This window comes from Lipomyces doorenjongii, assembly GCF_038497915.1.
Source record: "Lipomyces doorenjongii strain NRRL Y-27504 unplaced genomic scaffold V1508scaffold_45, whole genome shotgun sequence".
Classification (NCBI taxonomy): Eukaryota; Fungi; Ascomycota; class Lipomycetes; order Lipomycetales; family Lipomycetaceae; genus Lipomyces; species Lipomyces doorenjongii.
The window spans coordinates 62,630-81,647 of NW_027118112.1; the positions used below are offsets into that span (position 1 = coordinate 62,630).

General features: G+C 46.5%; 10 protein-coding genes across 10 annotated transcripts; 7 read left to right on the top strand and 3 right to left on the bottom strand.

Moving 5' to 3' along the window:
• Positions 1 to 139: 139 nt before the first annotated feature.
• V1508DRAFT_357881 (thioredoxin-like protein) lies at positions 140 to 827 on the bottom strand (the record flags this gene model as incomplete). Its single annotated transcript, XM_066937045.1, has 4 exons — positions 140 to 419; positions 479 to 503; positions 557 to 646; positions 707 to 827. 4 exons carry the CDS (start codon positions 825 to 827, stop codon positions 140 to 142), a joined length of 516 nt encoding a protein of 171 aa, XP_066794409.1.
• Positions 828 to 1,030: 203 nt separating this feature from the next.
• V1508DRAFT_421752 (kinase A anchor protein) lies at positions 1,031 to 2,272 on the top strand. Its single transcript, XM_066940921.1, has one exon. It carries the CDS (start codon positions 1,354 to 1,356, stop codon positions 2,122 to 2,124), a length of 771 nt encoding a protein of 256 aa, XP_066794410.1. The 5' UTR covers positions 1,031 to 1,353; the 3' UTR covers positions 2,125 to 2,272.
• Positions 2,144 to 4,137, bottom strand: V1508DRAFT_421754 (uncharacterized protein). The gene is made up of 2 exons (XM_066940922.1): positions 3,540 to 4,137; positions 2,144 to 3,484 (listed from the first exon to the last, which is right to left on the bottom strand). Exons 1-2 carry the CDS (start codon positions 4,006 to 4,008, stop codon positions 2,301 to 2,303), a joined length of 1,653 nt encoding a protein of 550 aa, XP_066794411.1. The 5' UTR covers positions 4,009 to 4,137; the 3' UTR covers positions 2,144 to 2,300.
• Positions 4,138 to 4,435: 298 nt separating this feature from the next.
• Positions 4,436 to 5,354, top strand: V1508DRAFT_389532 (uncharacterized protein). Its single transcript, XM_066937890.1, has 3 exons — positions 4,436 to 4,604; positions 4,667 to 4,861; positions 4,928 to 5,354. The coding sequence occupies exons 1-3, from the start codon at positions 4,568 to 4,570 to the stop codon at positions 5,002 to 5,004; spliced, it is 309 nt and encodes a 102-aa protein (XP_066794412.1). The 5' UTR covers positions 4,436 to 4,567; the 3' UTR covers positions 5,005 to 5,354.
• Positions 5,355 to 5,443: 89 nt separating this feature from the next.
• V1508DRAFT_421758 (terpenoid cyclases/protein prenyltransferase alpha-alpha toroid) lies at positions 5,444 to 7,204 on the top strand. The gene is made up of 6 exons (XM_066940923.1): positions 5,444 to 5,630; positions 5,710 to 5,755; positions 5,813 to 5,917; positions 5,970 to 6,086; positions 6,138 to 6,359; positions 6,413 to 7,204. The coding sequence occupies exons 1-6, from the start codon at positions 5,574 to 5,576 to the stop codon at positions 6,808 to 6,810; spliced, it is 945 nt and encodes a 314-aa protein (XP_066794413.1). The 5' UTR covers positions 5,444 to 5,573; the 3' UTR covers positions 6,811 to 7,204.
• Positions 6,649 to 7,790, bottom strand: V1508DRAFT_205230 (transmembrane protein 6/97). Its single transcript, XM_066936220.1, has 3 exons — positions 7,446 to 7,790; positions 7,175 to 7,392; positions 6,649 to 7,118 (listed from the first exon to the last, which is right to left on the bottom strand). Exons 1-3 carry the CDS (start codon positions 7,502 to 7,504, stop codon positions 6,871 to 6,873), a joined length of 525 nt encoding a protein of 174 aa, XP_066794414.1. The 5' UTR covers positions 7,505 to 7,790; the 3' UTR covers positions 6,649 to 6,870.
• Positions 7,791 to 9,987: 2,197 nt separating this feature from the next.
• Positions 9,988 to 10,531, top strand: V1508DRAFT_421766 (uncharacterized protein). Its single transcript, XM_066940924.1, has one exon. The coding sequence runs from the start codon at positions 10,259 to 10,261 to the stop codon at positions 10,493 to 10,495; it is 237 nt and encodes a 78-aa protein (XP_066794415.1). The 5' UTR covers positions 9,988 to 10,258; the 3' UTR covers positions 10,496 to 10,531.
• Positions 10,532 to 11,393: 862 nt separating this feature from the next.
• Positions 11,394 to 12,670, top strand: V1508DRAFT_389542 (60S ribosomal protein eL20). Its single transcript, XM_066937891.1, has 5 exons — positions 11,394 to 11,484; positions 11,626 to 11,648; positions 11,815 to 12,156; positions 12,212 to 12,354; positions 12,408 to 12,670. Coding segments are annotated over exons 1-5 (519 nt in total). The 5' UTR covers positions 11,394 to 11,483; the 3' UTR covers positions 12,418 to 12,670.
• A 64-nt stretch (positions 12,671 to 12,734) lies between these two features.
• V1508DRAFT_389544 (MCM2/3/5 family-domain-containing protein) lies at positions 12,735 to 15,503 on the top strand. The gene is made up of 4 exons (XM_066937892.1): positions 12,735 to 13,095; positions 13,154 to 13,280; positions 13,340 to 15,181; positions 15,233 to 15,503. The coding sequence occupies exons 1-4, from the start codon at positions 12,953 to 12,955 to the stop codon at positions 15,338 to 15,340; spliced, it is 2,220 nt and encodes a 739-aa protein (XP_066794417.1). The 5' UTR covers positions 12,735 to 12,952; the 3' UTR covers positions 15,341 to 15,503.
• Positions 15,504 to 16,559: 1,056 nt separating this feature from the next.
• Positions 16,560 to 18,857, top strand: V1508DRAFT_357839 (uncharacterized protein; the record flags this gene model as incomplete). Its single annotated transcript, XM_066937043.1, has 1 exon — positions 16,560 to 18,857. One exon carries the CDS (start codon positions 16,560 to 16,562, stop codon positions 18,855 to 18,857), a length of 2,298 nt encoding a protein of 765 aa, XP_066794418.1.
• Positions 18,858 to 19,018: the final 161 nt, after the last annotated feature.

The following is a 19,018-nucleotide window of genomic DNA, read 5'->3' on the forward strand; positions in this document are numbered from 1 at the left end:
CATTTGGACAGGAGCGGACCAAAAAATCTGCTTGACAGATATATTACCGAGGGCATCCTACATGAGATTCCTACTATCAAGCAATACCCGTCCGCCTCTTGCAGTACATCGCAATTATACAGTGTGTACACAGTCCCATCTAATTCTTGGTGACTTTCGATATTCTAAATCGTCGCCCCGCGTTCTTCTTGAAAGCTTCGGTCAGTTGATTTTGCCCATGTAATAGCCGCATCTCATCGCCTCCACCGAGACTCTTGCCTCCAACAAACACATTCGGAACTGTTCTGCGCCCCGAAATGTCGAAAAGTGCATCCTGGATTTCTTGTCCATGCGCGTCAAGATCGAGTTCTCTGATAGTTGGCCGCGGAACCATCTTATATTGTTCAGAGAGGAGCATCTTCACGAAACGAGAATGTGGGCTATAAACTAATTAAACTACTTCTATCCCCTAGACCATTTCTAACGCAACACAACTTACCAATACGACTTGGAAAAGATAACAACTATTGGAGGCATCAGCAAATCTCACCACCATTATGACTGGGGAGCGCCTTACCAGGAGACTTTATGAGCAAAGCTCGTATTTCGTCTAAAGGTTCATATCCTTGATTGGAGGGGGAAAAGCTCTGAGAATCCGATTCTTTAACTGGAGCAGTTCTTAATAATCCAACGTCTGAAAAAACATTTTCGAAGAGAATTCACATACATCTCTTGAAATCAGGTACTTCATAGTCATATCCGCTATATTTTCTCCTGGCAACAATTACGAAGAGAACGGCAGCAACTGCCAGGACCACCAGGGGGCGCCGAAATCTTCTCGAGATCATTTTGCAAATATCTAAAATCCTTTACGTATTGAACCAGTAAAAATCACGCTATCAATACACATATAGTGGGGGGCCAAAGAGATATGTACCGAATGCTGATCCAAGGAGGGCTTGCTGAATGATGCGAGTCGACCAAGGCCGGGTAAGATTACAAACCATGAGCCCCACCATTGAGAATGTTTAATTTACAACCAGTGCTTCAAGTGATCAGAGCGTAGAAAATAAAACTCATTCCATAGGGTGAATCAAATATCTTACGTATGACGTTATTGTGTGGAAACTGATCAACAAGGGGCACCAAATGTATTAGAACACTTATCGCTAGATGTCGTGAAACTTGCAGGCAGAGCCCTAACCTTACGTTCCGAAATTGACACTTTTCGTCATCTCATCGATCAAACACTACGGAGCATTATCAGATAGGTATCATCTACGTACAACGTCTCCGTTGTAACTGCATAGCTGCGCAGCTTATATCAGTTATACTTATACGAGGTGGACAATACAATTTATAAATTCATCCGACATGTCCCGCATGCGGTCTCCACAACTTACGCACTTTCTGTCCATTCCGCTGGCTTCGCCATCTTTAACTGCCTCTCTCTCAGCACTGCGGAAAGACATTCGTACTGCTATGCCAAGTATTCCAGTAAAAGCCATCCGTCCAGTCGCAACAATCCACCTGACTCTCGGAGTCATGTCTCTGGACACTGCTGGTCCACGCCTCAAAGCTGCAACTGAAGCGCTACTGAACCTTCCAGACTCTGCGCCGGACATAATATTAGGTGCACCAATCCAAATTGGGCTTAAAGGACTCAATGTTTTTGATAGAAGCACAACGAGCAACGCGAATGTTGTGTTTGCGAATGTGTGTGGAGAGGATATTGTGCGACTGCAGGAGTTTGCAAATAAAGTTAATCGTTATTTCATTGATCTGGGATTTGTTGTCGATGACAGTGTAAAGAATGGCGAGGGCAATAATCGGGATCAGGATAACAGTCGTAAAGCTGAGAAGGAAGGCGTTGTTCTTCATGCGACTGTTCTGAATACACGGTATGCATCCGAGTTGGTTCCTGTGGCTAACAATAATGAAGGCGATGTGAATCGTAAGAAGGGTAAGATAAAGTATCAAAAGGTGAGACCGTCGTTCGATGCTACGGAGCTGTTGGCTAAGTTTGAGAATACTGTATTCATGGAGCCCATTCATATAGACAAACTGGCAATTTGTAAAATGGGCGAACGAAAAGTGGAGGATGGTGGCGGTTATGAGGTAATTGCCTACATACCACTACCTTAATAGAGTCAACGACGTATTACGATAGAACAACCGGTATTTAATGTTACATTAAGCTAAACTGATGTCGTTGTGGGTTTGCGAAGCCGCCTCTAGTACGGCCGACAACGCGAACAAATATCCGATAATCTCAGGGTATCATATATCATTGTCCCAACTTACAATCCGTATACGCGTATTTAATTCTCCTTATCGCTGTCGTCATTTCCAAAACTCCATGAGGACACAAACTGCCTATGGGAAGCGAGTCTGCCTTGATACTTGCTTTTAACTGGCATGTCTTCCTCAGAACCGCCCATATCCCACGACCACGCGGGCTTTCCACGACCGCCCATGCCATTTCCAGCAATCTTTATGCCATTAAAGCGACCACCTTCCGCTAGTTTCTGAGTCTGTTCCGATCCTACAGTAGGAGCCAGGTCCTTTCTAATATTTACAGTGTTAGTCTCGAGCTCTAGAGGAGCGGGCTTCGCTGATGTACTCGTCGTAGTTATAGCGGCAGGCTTGACTTCTACCACCTCAGGTTCCAAATCCCAAGACCACTGTGGCTTACCACGGCCACCCATGCCATTACCAGCAATCTTAATGCCATTGAAGCGGCTATTCTGGTCTTCTTTCTGAGAAGGGGAAGAGTCTGTGAGCTGGAAGTTGGAAACAAGGTCTTTTCTGACATTATTCGCCGGCTTCTGCCGAATCGGCTCGTCGCTGTCGTCAGCACCCATATTCAACGACCACTGGGGCTTTCCGCGACTGCCCATTCCATTACCGGCAATCTTAATGCCATTAAAATGCTGAGCTGGAGCTGGGGACTCATCCTTGAGCTCGAAATTAGAGACCATATCGCGACGACCATTGCCTGGAACCCGCGTTTCATCAACGCCCTTCTCAGCATTGTAGTCCCATTGTAGCTCATCTGGCTGCGGGTGCATGTTAGCGCGGGTCTTGGAGTATGGTGAAGGCTTCTGATCAGGTGTGCCAAACTTGAAGTGGGCTTCAAAATTTTTGGCAGTGAAACGCTTGGCTCGAATGTGGCTTGGAGTCGACAAATTCTCAGAAGTGGGAGCAGGCCCCTTCATATGACGGGCAGGAAGGGGCTGCTGATTCTTTTCATCAAAAATGTCGTACGCCTCTGGAGCCTTCCCTTGACGTCTAGGAGATAGAGGTGGAGTGCCGGCCTGCGAATCGATCATGTCCTGGAACGAACGAGGCTGTGGTTTAGACGATGCAGCGGTAGGGATTACCGCTGGACGAGGCAATACAACTTCAACTTCTGGTTCGAGTTGAGAGATGTCAAATCGCTTGCGGGGGCTGAAGGTTTCAGTCTTATCTCCAACAGGAACGTGCGATTTGCTAGAGGGAACAACTTGAGAGATGTTAACCAAGTTAATTGCAAGTCCAACTCATGGACAAAGTCATACCATCCGAAATCATAAGCTTTTCCTGATCGCTGCCGCTAACTATGGGCCAAACGTTTCCTCGAGAACCAATAATATTAAGCTGTTTGAGCATCGTGCCCTGATCCCAGAAAAGTCGAATGCTCTTGATCTTGTCCACCTCGAAGATAACGGAATGGATCACTGGAAGAATGACGGTATTATCAACTACAAAATTTTTGTCAAGGCCAGTGACATAGGATCCAGTACCATTCACGAACTCAATTGTTGTTACTGTTTCGAGGACGATCGAGTTTGATGCAATGTGAGTGGATATTATCTTCTCCGATTTCTTGACGTGACGGGCATTTAGGATAGCATTGGACAGAATAGCTTCGGGGCCATCAAACACCTGAGAGGAAGTAACGTACGTCACACGGGCATTGGGTAAAAGGTGGGTCGCCTGGGGTGAGTTCAAGAAGGTGACATAAGCCTGAACGCGAGAGTCGGTCATTTGTGTATGTCTGAAACGATCAAGTAAAATATTGTAGTAAACTGTTGCTATAGCGTAGACGAGCTGAGGAACCTAGGTTGAGGGTGGACAACTTCTTGGAATTGTTGGCAGTCGCCAAATATAATCGTGCGACAGCGAGTTGGGAGGGACGGAGGTAGATGAGATTACGTGTTGTTGTTTTGAAACTGCCCCTGTTGGAACAAAAGTGGACACCCTAGCCCTCGATCGGTTGGGCGGGCAACGCTACCCGCTTGCCGGTCTGGCCACCTATGGCACGAGAAGGTTAGGGTTATGCATCCCACGCAGTTTGGTGGCCGTCTAAATCATGTAAGTGTGCAATCCTGGCGGGTAAATTGCATAACCCTAACCCTTGAGCGCTATAGGTCTGGCCAATCAACGCCGATGTGCAATTGCCGACTGACATTACGCCCTGAGTCTGCAAGTGAGCAAGCAATCTCCGCACCTGCAGGCTAAAAGTACAATTGCAATCCCAGTAGCGTCCTATGAATTTATTTTCAGATTGTTTAGTCATTGGAATCTTTTATTGAACAGTCAAAAAATGCCTTTCATAGACCACGACCTTCCCAAGAACGGAGGTAAGTTGCTGTAATACTGCATGTCATTGTTTGTCAAATGACAAGATGCTGACCGATAACAGAATTCAAGCGATGGAAAAAGGTTTCCTTTGATGACATCGACTACAACGACCCTGTCCAGCTCCGTGCCGCCCAAGAGAGTGAGTTACAGCATCAGTGGGTCAAGCAGTATGCGCTCCGCGTCGTCCGGGACGCTCTGAATCTTTGCTATGAGACCCGGGGTGTTAACGCCACCGAGGATTGCAGAGATTTGGCTCGTATGTCAATTTTGGCTTGCCATTTGTGGTAAAAAGAGTTGTGAGAATATGTGCTGATGTGCTTAGTGAAATACCTTGAAATGCTACCCACACACAGGTTACACGGCTATGCTGGCATTCAACGAAATGATCCATCGAAGTAGGCGAATAACATGCGAATGCATGCCAGCATAATGTTACGAAAGAAGGGAAAAGAGTTCAATATCATTTACATCATCGCGGCTGGATGGGTCTAGTCACTCTCTTTGGATATACAGTTATTGCGGTTTAGAACAGGATTGTAAATATAGTTATTGGGGTCTTTTAATGCGCATATTTATACAAGTAAATCGTAAAAGTTCCTTGCAAAGTGATCATTGCTGGGCAATACGACGTAGGATTCAGTGATTCCACGATCGGCACAAATGCTACAGCGACGGAAGGACTATGACACTATATAATGCAAATAAAATAGTATACATGAATAATATTGGAGATATTTTGGGATATTGAAGTCTAGATATGTTCGTCCAGTAATGTGGAAAGGTGCCTATTTGCTTGGCCTTACGACGTCATCCATCTGGGTTGGGAAAAATGTCCACAAGGCAAGAACGTAGACAGTAAGCGGCACAGAACTGGCCACATATTGTACGCATATTCACTTTCCAATTGTATCGCATTGATTCTATTATCTTGACACCTATTTGCCAGTCATATTATCCCTAGATCTGCAATGGCTCCCGAGTTTATGCGAGAAAAGCACATAGCGTACATACAATCTCTTGACAACGTAAGTATGCCAATCAATGGTACCATCCATGTGACGGTGGACCTCACCTAAAGCGCACATGCTAATGAACAATATTCAGAAACAAGATGAATTGGAATATTGGCTCTCAGAACATTTGCGAATGAGTACGATATAGTCGAATAGAATGCCAGCGAGTGATATACTAACTTGCAATCACCTAGATGGAATATACTGGGGCCTAACTGCACTGGATCTCATGGGCGCCCGCGATGTGCTTGCACGAGAAAAAGTGATTGAGTACGTGAAGAGCTGTCAGCACGCTAATGGTAAGCATACATGTCGGATTGCACAATGTTGGCATACTAATGCCTGATGTAGGGGGATTTGGTGCCCATCCCGGACATGATCCACATTTGCTATACACACTATCTGCGATCCAGATTTTATTCATTGAAGACGCATTAGATGCTGTTGATGCTGACACTGTTGCAAAATGTATGAAGTACGTCCGATCTCTACGTATACTAATATTACTAACATCCATAGTTGTGGCGCCATTACAGGACCGAGAGACTGGAACTGTTCGGGGTGACGTGACAGGAGATGAAGTCGACACACGTTTCGTGTACGCGGCAATGCAATGTCTCTCTATTCTGGGTAAATTAGATCAATTCGATGTAGCTAAGGCAGTCGAATATATTGATCAGTGCAAGAACTACGATGGCGGTTACGGCTTCGTGCCTGGAGCTGAAAGTCATGCCGGCGGGGGTACGTATTCATTTCAGCAAGGCACGAAGGCATTAGATGCTGATAATTTGCAGTATTCACGTGTTTAGCAGCACTAGCGATCGCAAATAGGTTAGATCTAGTGGATAAAGATCTTTTGTCATGGTGGCTATGCGAACGACAGCTTCCTGCTGGTGGCTTGAACGGACGTCCCGAAAAACTACCCGACGTTTGCTATTCTTGGTGGGTGTTATCTTCTCTCGCGATACTTGGTCGGCTAGATTGGATTGATAGACAAAAACTGCGAGAATTTATATTGGATGCACAAGACGACGAACAAGGAGGAATAGCAGACCGCAAGGGCGACATGGTTGACGTCTTCCACACTCATTTTGGCATTGCGGCGCTAAGTCTGCTGGGGTTCGAAAACCTGGAGCCTGTGAATCCTGTGTATTGCTTACCGGAGCACATTATGGGGAGGCACAAGATGTAGGTGATTTCAGTGTATATAGAAATTATGGTCACGAAGATTTCTATTTGATGCAAGAACACTTCACATGTCTTTCTTCCTGCCTATTGGTTTGGCATCACGAACGTCCCACTTGGCGATACGAACTGCCATGTCGACGGTCAATATTAGTGGAATTAACAACGTCGGAAAGTAGATCCATATCAATTTCTGCCGCTCAGCTCGTGTGAGCATAAAGTCCTCGTTCCAGGCTAACTCCGCAATGCACGCTAACGTGGTGATACTAGCATTTACTCCATATATGAGTAATGCTATATATGTCTTTTTATAATCTGCTCGTCGGGCACACATTAGGTCTTGTCGTCAGATCGGTTATAACATTCAATACCTTTGTATAATCCCCAGGCACCGCCAATGAAAACAGGAAGCTGAAATAACACTTCGATTCCAATAAATGTATATAGCCACACCGGCACGTTGGCCATTAATGGATCTTTGTTTTCCTCAATCTGTATTCTCAGCAGCCCCTTCTGGAAAGCCGGACGGGATTCAGGCGGGATAACTCCCGCCGAGTCTATGATCACTGTAATAAATATGTGAAGAACACTACAATTAAAGTTAGCTGTTGGCCGCGAATTATTCAAACGAAGAATGCACACAAATAGACAAAGTAGAACGAGTCGAGGGGTCGCTTGAGAAGGGTTACTCGTAGAGACATTTTTCGGAGATATAAAAGGTGGATATATATGTCTCGTTATTAGAATTCCCAGAACGATCGGGAAGAACCAGTTGATTTGGATAGGTTCACTGAATGCTGGGCGTATGAACAGCGAATGTATGATGAGAACTATGGTATCATACCATAACCGTCGACTCCATTCCTTACCCCATCTCCAAACTTTAACTAACTAGCTATATACAATCGACCTTATACACTTGTCGCGATTAGTTATTACACATCAGTTTCCGGGGTTTTTTTTGCAAGGTCGACAAGGTTGACCTACCAACCCGGAACAGAGGATTGCATTTATGGCAGGGACGGTCAGCTGCTCAGCGTTCCTTTGGACTGGCGGACGTCCCGATTAGTTTTATTTGAGGACATATGGAATTCTGCTTGAGAAATAAATAGTCTCTGGCTCTTGACACCGTTTCAACTTGAAGTTTCTGGACGGTCTTTGTGATTTGGCTTCTGTATATCCAATTTATGGCCAGTTGTCTCCGGAATCATAAATTCTGTCATCCAGTACGAAAGCAGAAATATCCACGAAGACGCACAGTATTTGTTATTCGTTAGTAACATAGACAGCCATGATTTCGGGCTCTACTTTTAACTACGTTCCTAACAGTGGCCTTGACGAAGTAACATATTAATTGCGTAGCGACACAGTAAATCAGTAACACTATTCCAATCCAATTACTCTTGGCATCCATGAATTTACAGCAGCACGTACGAAAATTGCTAAGTCCATGATCAATCCGGTTTCTCATTACAGTTTCCTATGGTGCATGGGTTCCGACAATTAAAGGTAACCCTAACCCTACAGGCCATAATTTTCGAATTATCTCAAATGTACGAACTCTAATTTCTGGGTTGAAAGCTTCGTATCCTTCCGGAAATAACATTTCTATATATTATATGAACCGTCGTCTAGAACTCAACGAAGAACAAGATATAACAAAGCGAAAATACGACAAAGCATAAGTTGACAACAAACGCGACGCTTAAACCCAGACGATGCTTCCAAAGGGAGTAATCTGACATCAATCAATTTCGATTTCGAGATCAGGAAGCCTTCTATGTGATTTGTATTTTTTAGCGGCAAACGTCGCGGCCTTACCATCAAGGTCCATAGAGTAGGCATGTATATATCTCCATGCCATGCAAGCAAAATGGCGGACGCGCTGGACCGGAATCTCTGACAAAGTCCGGGGGACCTTTGCCTTCAACTTAGAGAAGGAATAATCGCACTCCGCGCGCATTTGCCTTTTGGCATGCCTCCAAATTCGTTCTATAAAGTTGCATTCACAATGAAATTTTGGATACATTGAGAACAAGTGCCCACGCGACCTAACAGCGATCTCTAGCCGCGACGGTTGCGATCGAAAGTCGAGCTGCTGAGCTAAGAGGTGAGTCGCACAGCATTCAGTAGGCTTAGACAGGTCTATTTCTGCCGCCTTCTTCTGACACAGTCGGGGCAGCTTGTCACGCAAGAGCTGTCGCTCTTCTAAGATTGTGCGGATGCCCTTCTGCCAACCGAATTTTGGATGACCTGCGGGGTAGCACATTTCCTGAACATAACACTGACCGTTAAGTTCGAAATACCCCGGTCTAACGAAGTCCTTCATCTTCCTATCTTTCAAAGTAAATTTCCTAATTGCTAGAGCATCAGGGGGGGAGCGCCTGATGGTTGCTGCTTTGATCAAAGCAAAATAGACCAGCACATCCGGGATGGGACTTTCCGAAAATCTCGATAGCCTTGTCAAGCTGTTGGACCATATCATTGGACACCCAGAAACCATCCCGATTTTGCCCGGGCTCGATGATTTCCCGAGCGTATCGGCCTTCAAACTGCAGCGAACCATGACATGCGCAGCAGAAGTCAGAGACCATCAGACCTAGGCCTGCGCCTTTCTTCTTTATGACGGACTCGCCTTTTCTGTCCAGGTAACAGTCACATCGTCATTGCTATTAAAATAGCATTCATCATGAGCTACCTGGACAATTTCGTGCTCCCCATCGTCAAGCCAGGCAATATGACTTCACTGCAATCCTCACCACCGTATTCTCGCATTTTTGTGCGGTACTTCATCATTGCCGACGCCCAAGACTTGCGATATTCAATAACATCTTGACGTTCATGACCATCGTAGTAGATATCCTTAGTGTGAGCCTTCAAAGTGAACCCCCACAGTGTCAAGTACCGCGTGATAGCATGCAACGAAATAGTCGCTTTATTCATTGACCCACTCAATTCGGGATAAACAACCTGTTCGTAATACGCTTTAAGCTTGGTCGCAGTCCGGGAATTTGTAGAAAGAGATCGAAAGTAAGTGCGACATTGCTCGCGAACATCTTCATCATCTAATGCTGATCTCCATTTAGTGTGCTTTCCACGTTTGCTGAAAGGAGGCAACGACTCAGTAAGTTAAGTTCATAAACACTGCCCCATCCGCTGATGACTCGCGCCATGTTTTGACTCTTGTCAAAACTGTAAAATGTGGCATTGATGGAAGCTTTAATCTTTCCCATTCCGTTGACTTGGTCCATGAAGTAACGCTTTAGTACGGTAAGTTGCAAGACCTCGTCTGCTGGCATTTTCTTGCGTCCCTGAAGGCGAATCTCGATCCTGTTTAATAGCGCACGAATGTCGACAGGAGAGTCGTCGCATTCCTCAGAAGTGATCGCGCTTTCTCCATCGCTCTCTTGATTCTGGTTAATATTCCGCTGATTCAGGAACCCCTCTTTTGCAGCATGACTGCGCTCATACTCCTGGTTATTGTCCTTCAAGTTGTCATCCAACGACATGCTGATATCTCTCTCATTGTAAAATTGAAAGCCGTTAAGGGTCTTATGGACGAGTCCATGTTCCGAAATTTCGCTTTGAATCTTCGTATCGACGCCAGGCCGCGTCGTATACTTCAAACTCTTATCAGCTTCTGCGTAAAAAGACAAACGCTTCAAAGCATTGTCGATTTCGGACTGAGCTAGTCAGACTTCGACGACTTCAAGCTCTTCGACATCTTGATCACGACTCGTCTCAGTAGGCTGCGCGGCCTGCCTGACTGCATCATATCTCCTCAGAACGTTCTTTCTTACAATGATAGATCGCTGTACAGATTTCTTACTCGGGCGAGCCATAGCGAATGTATATATTGATGTTCGTGCAGATATTGATTTGCTTGGAAGCGAAGGTACGTATATTTTGAAAGGTCTATTACAATAGAGCTAGAAAGGAGTTCGTCACTGCTATCAATTACATCTATTTATACTTGTAATCCACAATCGAAGCCCTCAAACCTAGAGAAACCACATCCAAACAATTTGTTCTCCCAAAACATTCTACAGGATACGGTAATAAGCTAGCGACCTTTCCACGGAACTAGTGTATGTGTTTACGCGTTTAACCATTTCCCGGTTAAGCTAATGAATTTCCTTATGAGGAAATTACGCTAGCCTAGTTGTAAAATCAGGGTAATGCATCTCAAGGTAGGGTAATGTGACGCGGCCAAAATTTTTCGTCTCCCATAGTTAAGGACCAATGTACCCCCTTTTTCATTCTACAAACATTCTAACAATTTTCAATTTGGAAGTGAAATATTACTCGTATGTGGGTTTTTACGTATAATTAGTAGATTATTTTAGTTTGAGCCTTATAGCGACAAAAAATGTCGTGTTATTTCAAAGTGGTGATGGGATGGTACAATTGTCGGGACTAAAGTGCATGCACCATATGCAGTGGGTAAGTTGTGCGGCTCACTAGCTTTAAGACCTAAAGCCCTGGGCCATGGTCTGACAAGACATAGGGTTGTCCAGCGCCCCCGAATGAAAAGCAGTCACATCCACCAAGCTCCCAATGCAACAGGTAGATTCAATTGCATACCGGTGAGAGCGAGTCAAGTCTTCAGTTACGTTACGTCCATCCTCGCAGCGGTTAACGAAGCTTCCACCTATTTGACACTAAGGATCATAATTCGAAAGTACGTATTTTGGCGACTCGATCATATGCTCTTGAGAGTGATACTTTCTTTTCCTTGGATGATACTCGTTCGGGGATGGTAGTAATATCTCGGGCAGCTAATGCACATATGTATACAATGATTGCTAACGTATAACTGTAGTGGGTCGCCTTCAGGAATACGAGGTATGTTTACAAGCAACATGGGAATATTGGAAAGAGGAGGGAGTTATTATCATATAAGTCATTATGGAGAAATGGTGTTGTTGAGTCACTACGGCATTATGAGTTGTGTGAACGAGAACGAATATCCCTAATTATCGCCAATTCCGGAGTCTGACGGTGTAATTAGGTCATTGGACGTCATTTGCCAACCGAGACTGATCCTGCTCCCAAGCTCTACCGTCTACAGATTTTTGCACCCAACAGCGTTGTCGCCAAATCCAGATACTGGTACTTCATGAAGCAGCTCCGAAAGGTGAAGAAGTCCACAGGTGAGATTGTCAACGTGAGGGTCATTTCCGAGAAACGCCCTACCAAAGTCAAGAACTTTGGTATCTGGATTCGATACGACTCCCGCTCTGGCACCCACAATATGTACAAAGAGTACCGTGATCTTTCCCGCACCTCTGCTGTTGAGTCCTTGTACCAGGACATGGCTGCGCGACACAGAGCTCGATTCAGGAGCATTCATGTACGTTGTTCGACGGTGTCGAATTATAGGGAATAGATATTAACTTTGTGTATAGATTCTCAAGGTCGTCGAGTTGGAGAAGTCCGAGGACGTAAAACGTCAGTATATCAAGCAGCTCCTTACTCCTGGCCTCAAATTCCCTCTCCCGCATCGTGTTATCAAGTCGAAGCAACTTTTCAGCCCTAACAGACCTTCTACGTATGTGCAGACATCATATGCAGTAATATTTATTGGTGCTAACAGGTCTATAGTTTCTACTAGACGGGTCGGTAGATGGTATTTCGATGTTCTAATTTTCTCGATGTATTCATGTTGGTGTAAAATATAAAAAAGTTTATCCTTGACACCGTATCGGACTTGATTGAATTTCTTCTCTCTGTTTCATTTGATAACTCTCGCTAGTGCGAATTAGAAAGAAACAGATGACACTCCGTGCGTGCGGTTTAAAAGCTATATTATAGTATAGTTGAAATGGCACTGATAAGCCATTTAACCCACCTAATAAAATATCGGCGAACTGCTCGCTACTTAGGTGATCTGGACGGAAAATCTTGTCCGGTGACTGTAGGCTGCGCCACATGATCACCAGCCACAGATCCTGCGCACTATAAGGGACCAGCGTTTAGCCCAAGACGCGTCTTTAATTTTGAAGTGACGCGACGCGTTCGCACTTATCCCTTGCTATCCAGCATCGGCATCGGCGTCGTCATCTTAATTCAACATCACTCTGCTCCGCCCTACATCAAAGCAAACCTTTATTTTCTAACTCTTGCAGTTTAGTTTGCGAGTGAACAAAATGTCGTTCGACCAGCCTCGTGTTTTCTCTGCCACGGTTCTGCCGCCGGGCGAGGTTCCCGGCGATGAATCGCGTCTCGAGACAGAGCAATGCTTTCATGATTTCATCTTGGAGTTTAGAATCGATGGCGACTTCATCTATCGGTAGGACATACTGGAACGGGTGCAGTAGCGACTGAAGTGAATGCTGACGATTTCGAAGAGATCAACTCCGCGAGAATATTCTTGTCAAGCAGTATTTGCTCTCTGTCGATATGGCGCATGTTATTTCATACAATGAGGATCTTGCTCATAGACTGAATAATGAACCCTCTGAACTTTTACCATTGGTAAGCCCCTTGCTGTTGTTGTTGTTGTCGTGGCCACTATTTTGAGCTAATAATACTAGTTTGAATCGGCTGTCCGTGACGTCGCCCGCCGTATCGTCTTCCCTGGCTCCAAATCCACCATTGCAACTGGAGCAGATGACACTCGGATTCAGGATGACGTTAGTCGTGAAGTACCTGCATGCCAGGTCATTTTAACCTCGAACGCCAATCCTCTGCCAATCCGCGAGTTGGACTCGACACACATTTCCAAGCTTGTCAGGATACCGGGAATCGTCATCGGCGCGTCCACATTATCTTCGAAAGCAACCGTTCTACATCTGATGTGTAAATCCTGTCAGCATGTCGAGCGACTTTTTATTGGGGGTGGGTTCTCGGGCGTGCAGATGCCTCGTGCGTGTCCAGCTCCAGCCGGCCCTACAGGCGACAAAAACTGCGGCGTCGATCCGTTTATTATTATTCATGAAAAGTGCACTTTTGTCGATCAGCAGGTTCTGAAGCTACAGGAGGCACCCGATATGGTTCCTGTCGGTGAACTTCCTCGGCACATTATTCTATCGGCAGACCGAAATCTCACGAACAAAGTAGTTCCGGGTAGTCGTTGTACTGTTATGGGGATTTACTCGATCTATCAATCTAAGGCGTCGGCGAAGGGTACCGGTAAAGCTGTTGCCATTCGCAACCCATATGTCCGAGTGGTTGGTTTAAAAGTCGACGTTGATCATAACAGCAAGGCATCAGCATCGTTTACTGATGAGGAGGAAGAGGAGTTCCTTGCTCTGTCCCGTCATCCAAGACTGTACGAAATATTCGCTAATAGTATCGCTCCTTCGATCTACGGCAATGCTGATATCAAAAAGGCAATTGGTTGCTTGCTGATGGGAGGTTCAAAGAAGATTTTGCCGGATGGAATGCGTCTTAGAGGTGACATCAATGTCCTCTTGCTCGGGGATCCCGGTACCGCTAAATCCCAACTTCTCAAGTTCGTGGAGAAAGTAGCTCCAATTGCTATATACACTTCTGGCAAAGGTTCGTCGGCAGCCGGTTTAACAGCTTCGGTGCAGAGAGACAGTACGACTCGTGATTTTTATCTCGAAGGTGGTGCGATGGTTCTCGCGGATGGAGGCGTTGTGTGCATCGACGAATTCGACAAAATGCGTGACGAAGATCGTGTCGCTATTCACGAGGCTATGGAGCAGCAGACAATTTCGATCGCCAAGGCCGGTATCACTACGATTTTGAACTCGCGTACAAGTGTTCTCGCGGCCGCGAACCCAATCTTTGGACGGTATGACGATATGAAAACTCCTGGAGAGAATATAGATTTCCAGACAACGATTTTGTCCCGTTTCGACATGATTTTTATCGTGAAAGATGATCATAACGAAGGCCGGGATCAGTCTATTGCGAAGCATGTTATGAATATTCACATGAACCAGAATACTGCAGCTACAACTGCGCAGGAGCAGGCCGGCGAGATTCCAATTGAGAAGATGAGACGGTACATTTCGTACTGCAAGGCACGTTGCGCGCCGCGGTTATCTCCTGAGGCAGCAGAAAAGCTGTCGAGTCACTTTGTTGGCATCAGGAAACAGGTGCAACAAGTCGAACAAGACGCGAACGAGCGGTCAAGTATTCCTATCACTGTCCGTCAGCTTGAAGCTATTATCCGCATCTCAGAGTCGCTGGCTAAGCTCCAGTTGTCGCCTGTTGCAAGGGAGGAGCACGTCGATGAGGCGCTGCGACTCTTTTTGGCGTCGACTATGGATGCTGTTGGGCAGGGTGCCGGGTCGAGACAAGAGCTTGTTGAAGAGGTTAACAAGATTGAGGCCGAATTGAAGAGACGATTGCCGATTGGATGGAGTACGTCGTACCAGACACTTATCCGGGAATTTGTCACTGGAGTATGTATTGTGACTTGAGATCTTTGACAGACATGGACTAACTTTGAGCAGAAAGGGTACACCCAGCATGCTCTTGATAAGGCCCTGATGGTCTTGGAGCGCAGAGACTCAATTCAATTCCGTCATCAGCGCGCCAACGTTTACCGATCCGGAGTTTAAGTACGCAGATGATGAAAGGAATTGTTATACTATAGATCGAATGGATATTGTAGTCATAAATTCTCGGTTTTTCGGAGTTTTGTTGCTTTGTTGTGCCTTAGATCAGTTAAATGTTGTAATTTAATTTAATATTATCGAAGGACTAATTTATGTTTTGTTGACGATAGCAAAGGCCACCAGGAATATTTCCTGCCTTTCATAATCGACAATGCGGTACGACGCGTGAAATCTGGGTGATTATGATGCGTGCGTCTTCCGGAATAAGAATGTGACGCAAAACATTCCGAAGGTCCGATTGCAACATTAATTGCATGACAGCGCGTTCACGTGGTTCTTGTAGCCTCCGCTACCGGGGTTCAGGCACTGGGCGCGCGGATATGATCAGACATTTCGTTCTCGCTGGCAACAAGTATTACGCTGCGAGTAGATTTATAATGGCTAGCTTGAGTTGCTGGACTTGATATATTTGTCTCCTGAATTGTCAGAAAATCTCTGCACTTGAGTGCATCGCAATTCTTTATTAAAAACCGAAAAGGAGGACGATTATTGAGGCTGTAGAACCACCAGAACAGCAGCCGCTGCCAGAATTAGCAATGCAGATCCCGTAAGCCTGCAGTCCGCCAGCAGGATTGTGAGACGCGTTTTTTAGGCACGCCGACAATGATACAGTCTCTTAAAGGTGGTTGAATACTGCGCGTTCTTGCGAAAACTTTGAGCCGAAATACGGCAGACATTTCAGCCATCAGTTTGCCCAACCAAGCACTGCTGTATGCACAAAATGGTATCCGTCGAGCCCCTATAGCAGGGCGCTCCTATTTTATGTTCCCATACGTTGAGCTTCTGACGCGTTAATGTTTGTCTGGATGCAGAATCATGCTTTGGGGCATGTGTAGGACGCCGACCAAGTAGGGGTAGCGACGATTTGAGGCGTGGTGAGGGAACGCGACAGGGACGCGACGAGGCGTGGGCGAGGCGTTGACAGATTGCCGGATTTGGGACGCGCGTGGCTGCCTCATTGCTTGATGCTAAGGACCGCTGGGACATGCAGAAGGATCTGACATCGCTCCACCTGACTCGACCGGCACGTCTCCCACATCTTCCCGCCCGTTTTCTTTCTCGCCGTTGTTCCCACACCACTCCCATCTGCTCCACCTTCATCACGTCAAGTATCGTGATCTCGTCCCCGCTGACGCTATTCAGCTAGCTCGCGCATCTCAGCATGCTACCGTCTGCTCCTGCCTCGCTTCCGTCGCAGCAGTCGACGCGCTCGCCGTCAAAGCTCGCGCGCCGGTCGGCCACTGTTCCGTCTGCTCCAGTGACGCTCCGTGCTCCCGGTCAACCCTCGAGCCAGAATATGATGCGTTCTCTTTCGTCCGTCCATCTGCCTCCTCCTCCGTTGACGTCGATTGCCGTCAATATCGCGCAATCGCGTCCTCAGTCTGCCGGCCATACCGCGTCACATAACGCGCCCAACTCGAACTTCAACTCCGCTCTATCACCGGTGAAGCGACAGACATCTACAACAGCACACGGCACCCGTCAACTATCGTCGACCGCTGCAGCCGCTCAGCATATTTTTTCGACGCCGTCGCTAGCGACGCTGGCGGTATCCGCATACAACTCCGCTTCTTCCTCGTCGTCAAAAGAAAATGTCAGTCCCGACGCGCCAAACCCGTCAGCTGAGATTCCTCCTCCTCATCTGATGCCGCCGGTCTACGACGATGGTGATAAACCGCCGTTTTCGTACGCGACGCTTATCGGAATGGCGATCCTCCGAGCCCCAAATCGTCGGCTTACGCTATCTCAGATTTACAAGTGGATCAACGACACATTTGCGTGGTATAGAAAGTGTGACGCTGGTTGGCAGAATTCGATAAGACATAATTTGTCCTTGAATAAAGCGTTTTCAAAACAGGAGAGGCCGAAGGATGACCCAGGCAAAGGAAACTATTGGATAGTGGAGCCAGGGTGTGAGTACTTATTTATGAAAGGACGTCCGCGGAAAAGTAATACTGTCAATATTGGCAGTCAGAAGACGTCGTCTACGTCAAGCTATGATGGTGGTCCGGACGCGTCTTCGTCACCGACGCTTGCGCGTGCAAATCCATCAAAGCCAATTGAGCAGGCATCACGGGGCTCTGCTACGCCTTCACCGCATCAGCTCTCGCAGGAACTGCCCGGCCAGGTGGGACTGCCGTACAATGAGTTTGTCACTCGGCCTCAAAAACGGACTCTTCACGATCGCTCAGCAGCGGACGAGATGCAATGGTCATCACCGGAAATACTAGCAAAGCGTGCCCGTGATGACAAGAAAGTTCACAATGACGTGTCAAAATATGACTTTGCGACCCCGTTAAGACCGGCCTCCCGAATAGTTATGTCATCAACGATTTCGACATCCTCACAGGTTGTTCCTGGTCTGTCATTCACGACATCATCGTCACCCGCGTCGATGATGCCACTTACTCCGGCAAATCCAAACCCCTACTCATTATTATTACCAGCGTCATCGATCATTCAGAAGAAGCCGAACACAAATGCATCGCGGAACAAGGTCAACAAGCCAGCATCAATTGCTAAGCAACAAAAACAAGCAAAATCTATGTACGCGCAGATACCAGCATCAGTTGAGAGCACCACAGCACATTATTCGTCGACTGATACAGACGCCGACGAAGACGATGAGTACCACGATGACCGCACCGATCCTGACTATCATGACGTGTCTGCCAGCACAGCCGACTACAGAGGAAACGTGACGGAGTCACCGGACACATTGACTAAGAGCAATTGTACGGCAGCGCATCCCTTTAATTCAAACTTTCCCAATATGTTACCAGAGCAGAATGATGATACTTCATACTATTTATTCGGTTCATCCCCGAATCGCGACCAAGTACAGCTCCATCTACATAACTCCATTATTCATCAATCGCCGCCAAGGCCACAATCTGCGCTCGACGACCTCGCGAATCCATTCTCGCCGTTACGAGGACCGACCGGTGCGACAAAAATATCATCTCCTTTTGGATCGCCGATATACATACGACAGCAGCAACAATTTCTCTCGCCACAGCGGAAGTTACTAGCACAGTCGCTTCAATTTGACGACCCGGGCATGCCAATCACGTCAGGATCCGGCGCGATCTTATTAACGGATGAGGATGACGAGATATCTCGCGCTTGCTTCGGATCTCCAGACAAACGATCAAAACAGGAGCGGCCGCAGTTCTATTTTGACGATTTCTGGCCATTAGAAAGCAGCTTGGAGAGACGAGGCAGCGGGGCAGTCAGTAAGCGTGCTGGCGACGGCTCGGTTGCTAACGTTTTCGGTGTAGACGTTTGCCAAGTTGTGAAGCGAGCTATGATGATCAACCGGCAAAAACTGCAGATTTACGAGGCACGTGAGAACCAGTCTGTCGACACCAACGAAGATGGTGCTGGGAAAACTGTCACCGAAGAGGAAGTTGTATCTGACGTAAGACCGCAACCGCTGTTTCGGAATATGACGTTCTAGAGAGCAAATTGACACTGAAAAAAGAGTGATGGCGGCGAAATATAGGTGTATCGGATAGAGAATGGTGATTGATTTTTTGGATTTATTTTCACGTGATTAATTTTTGTTGACGGAGTTTTAATGATGTTCATGTTACCATTTGTGTCTTTTGAGTTTGATTT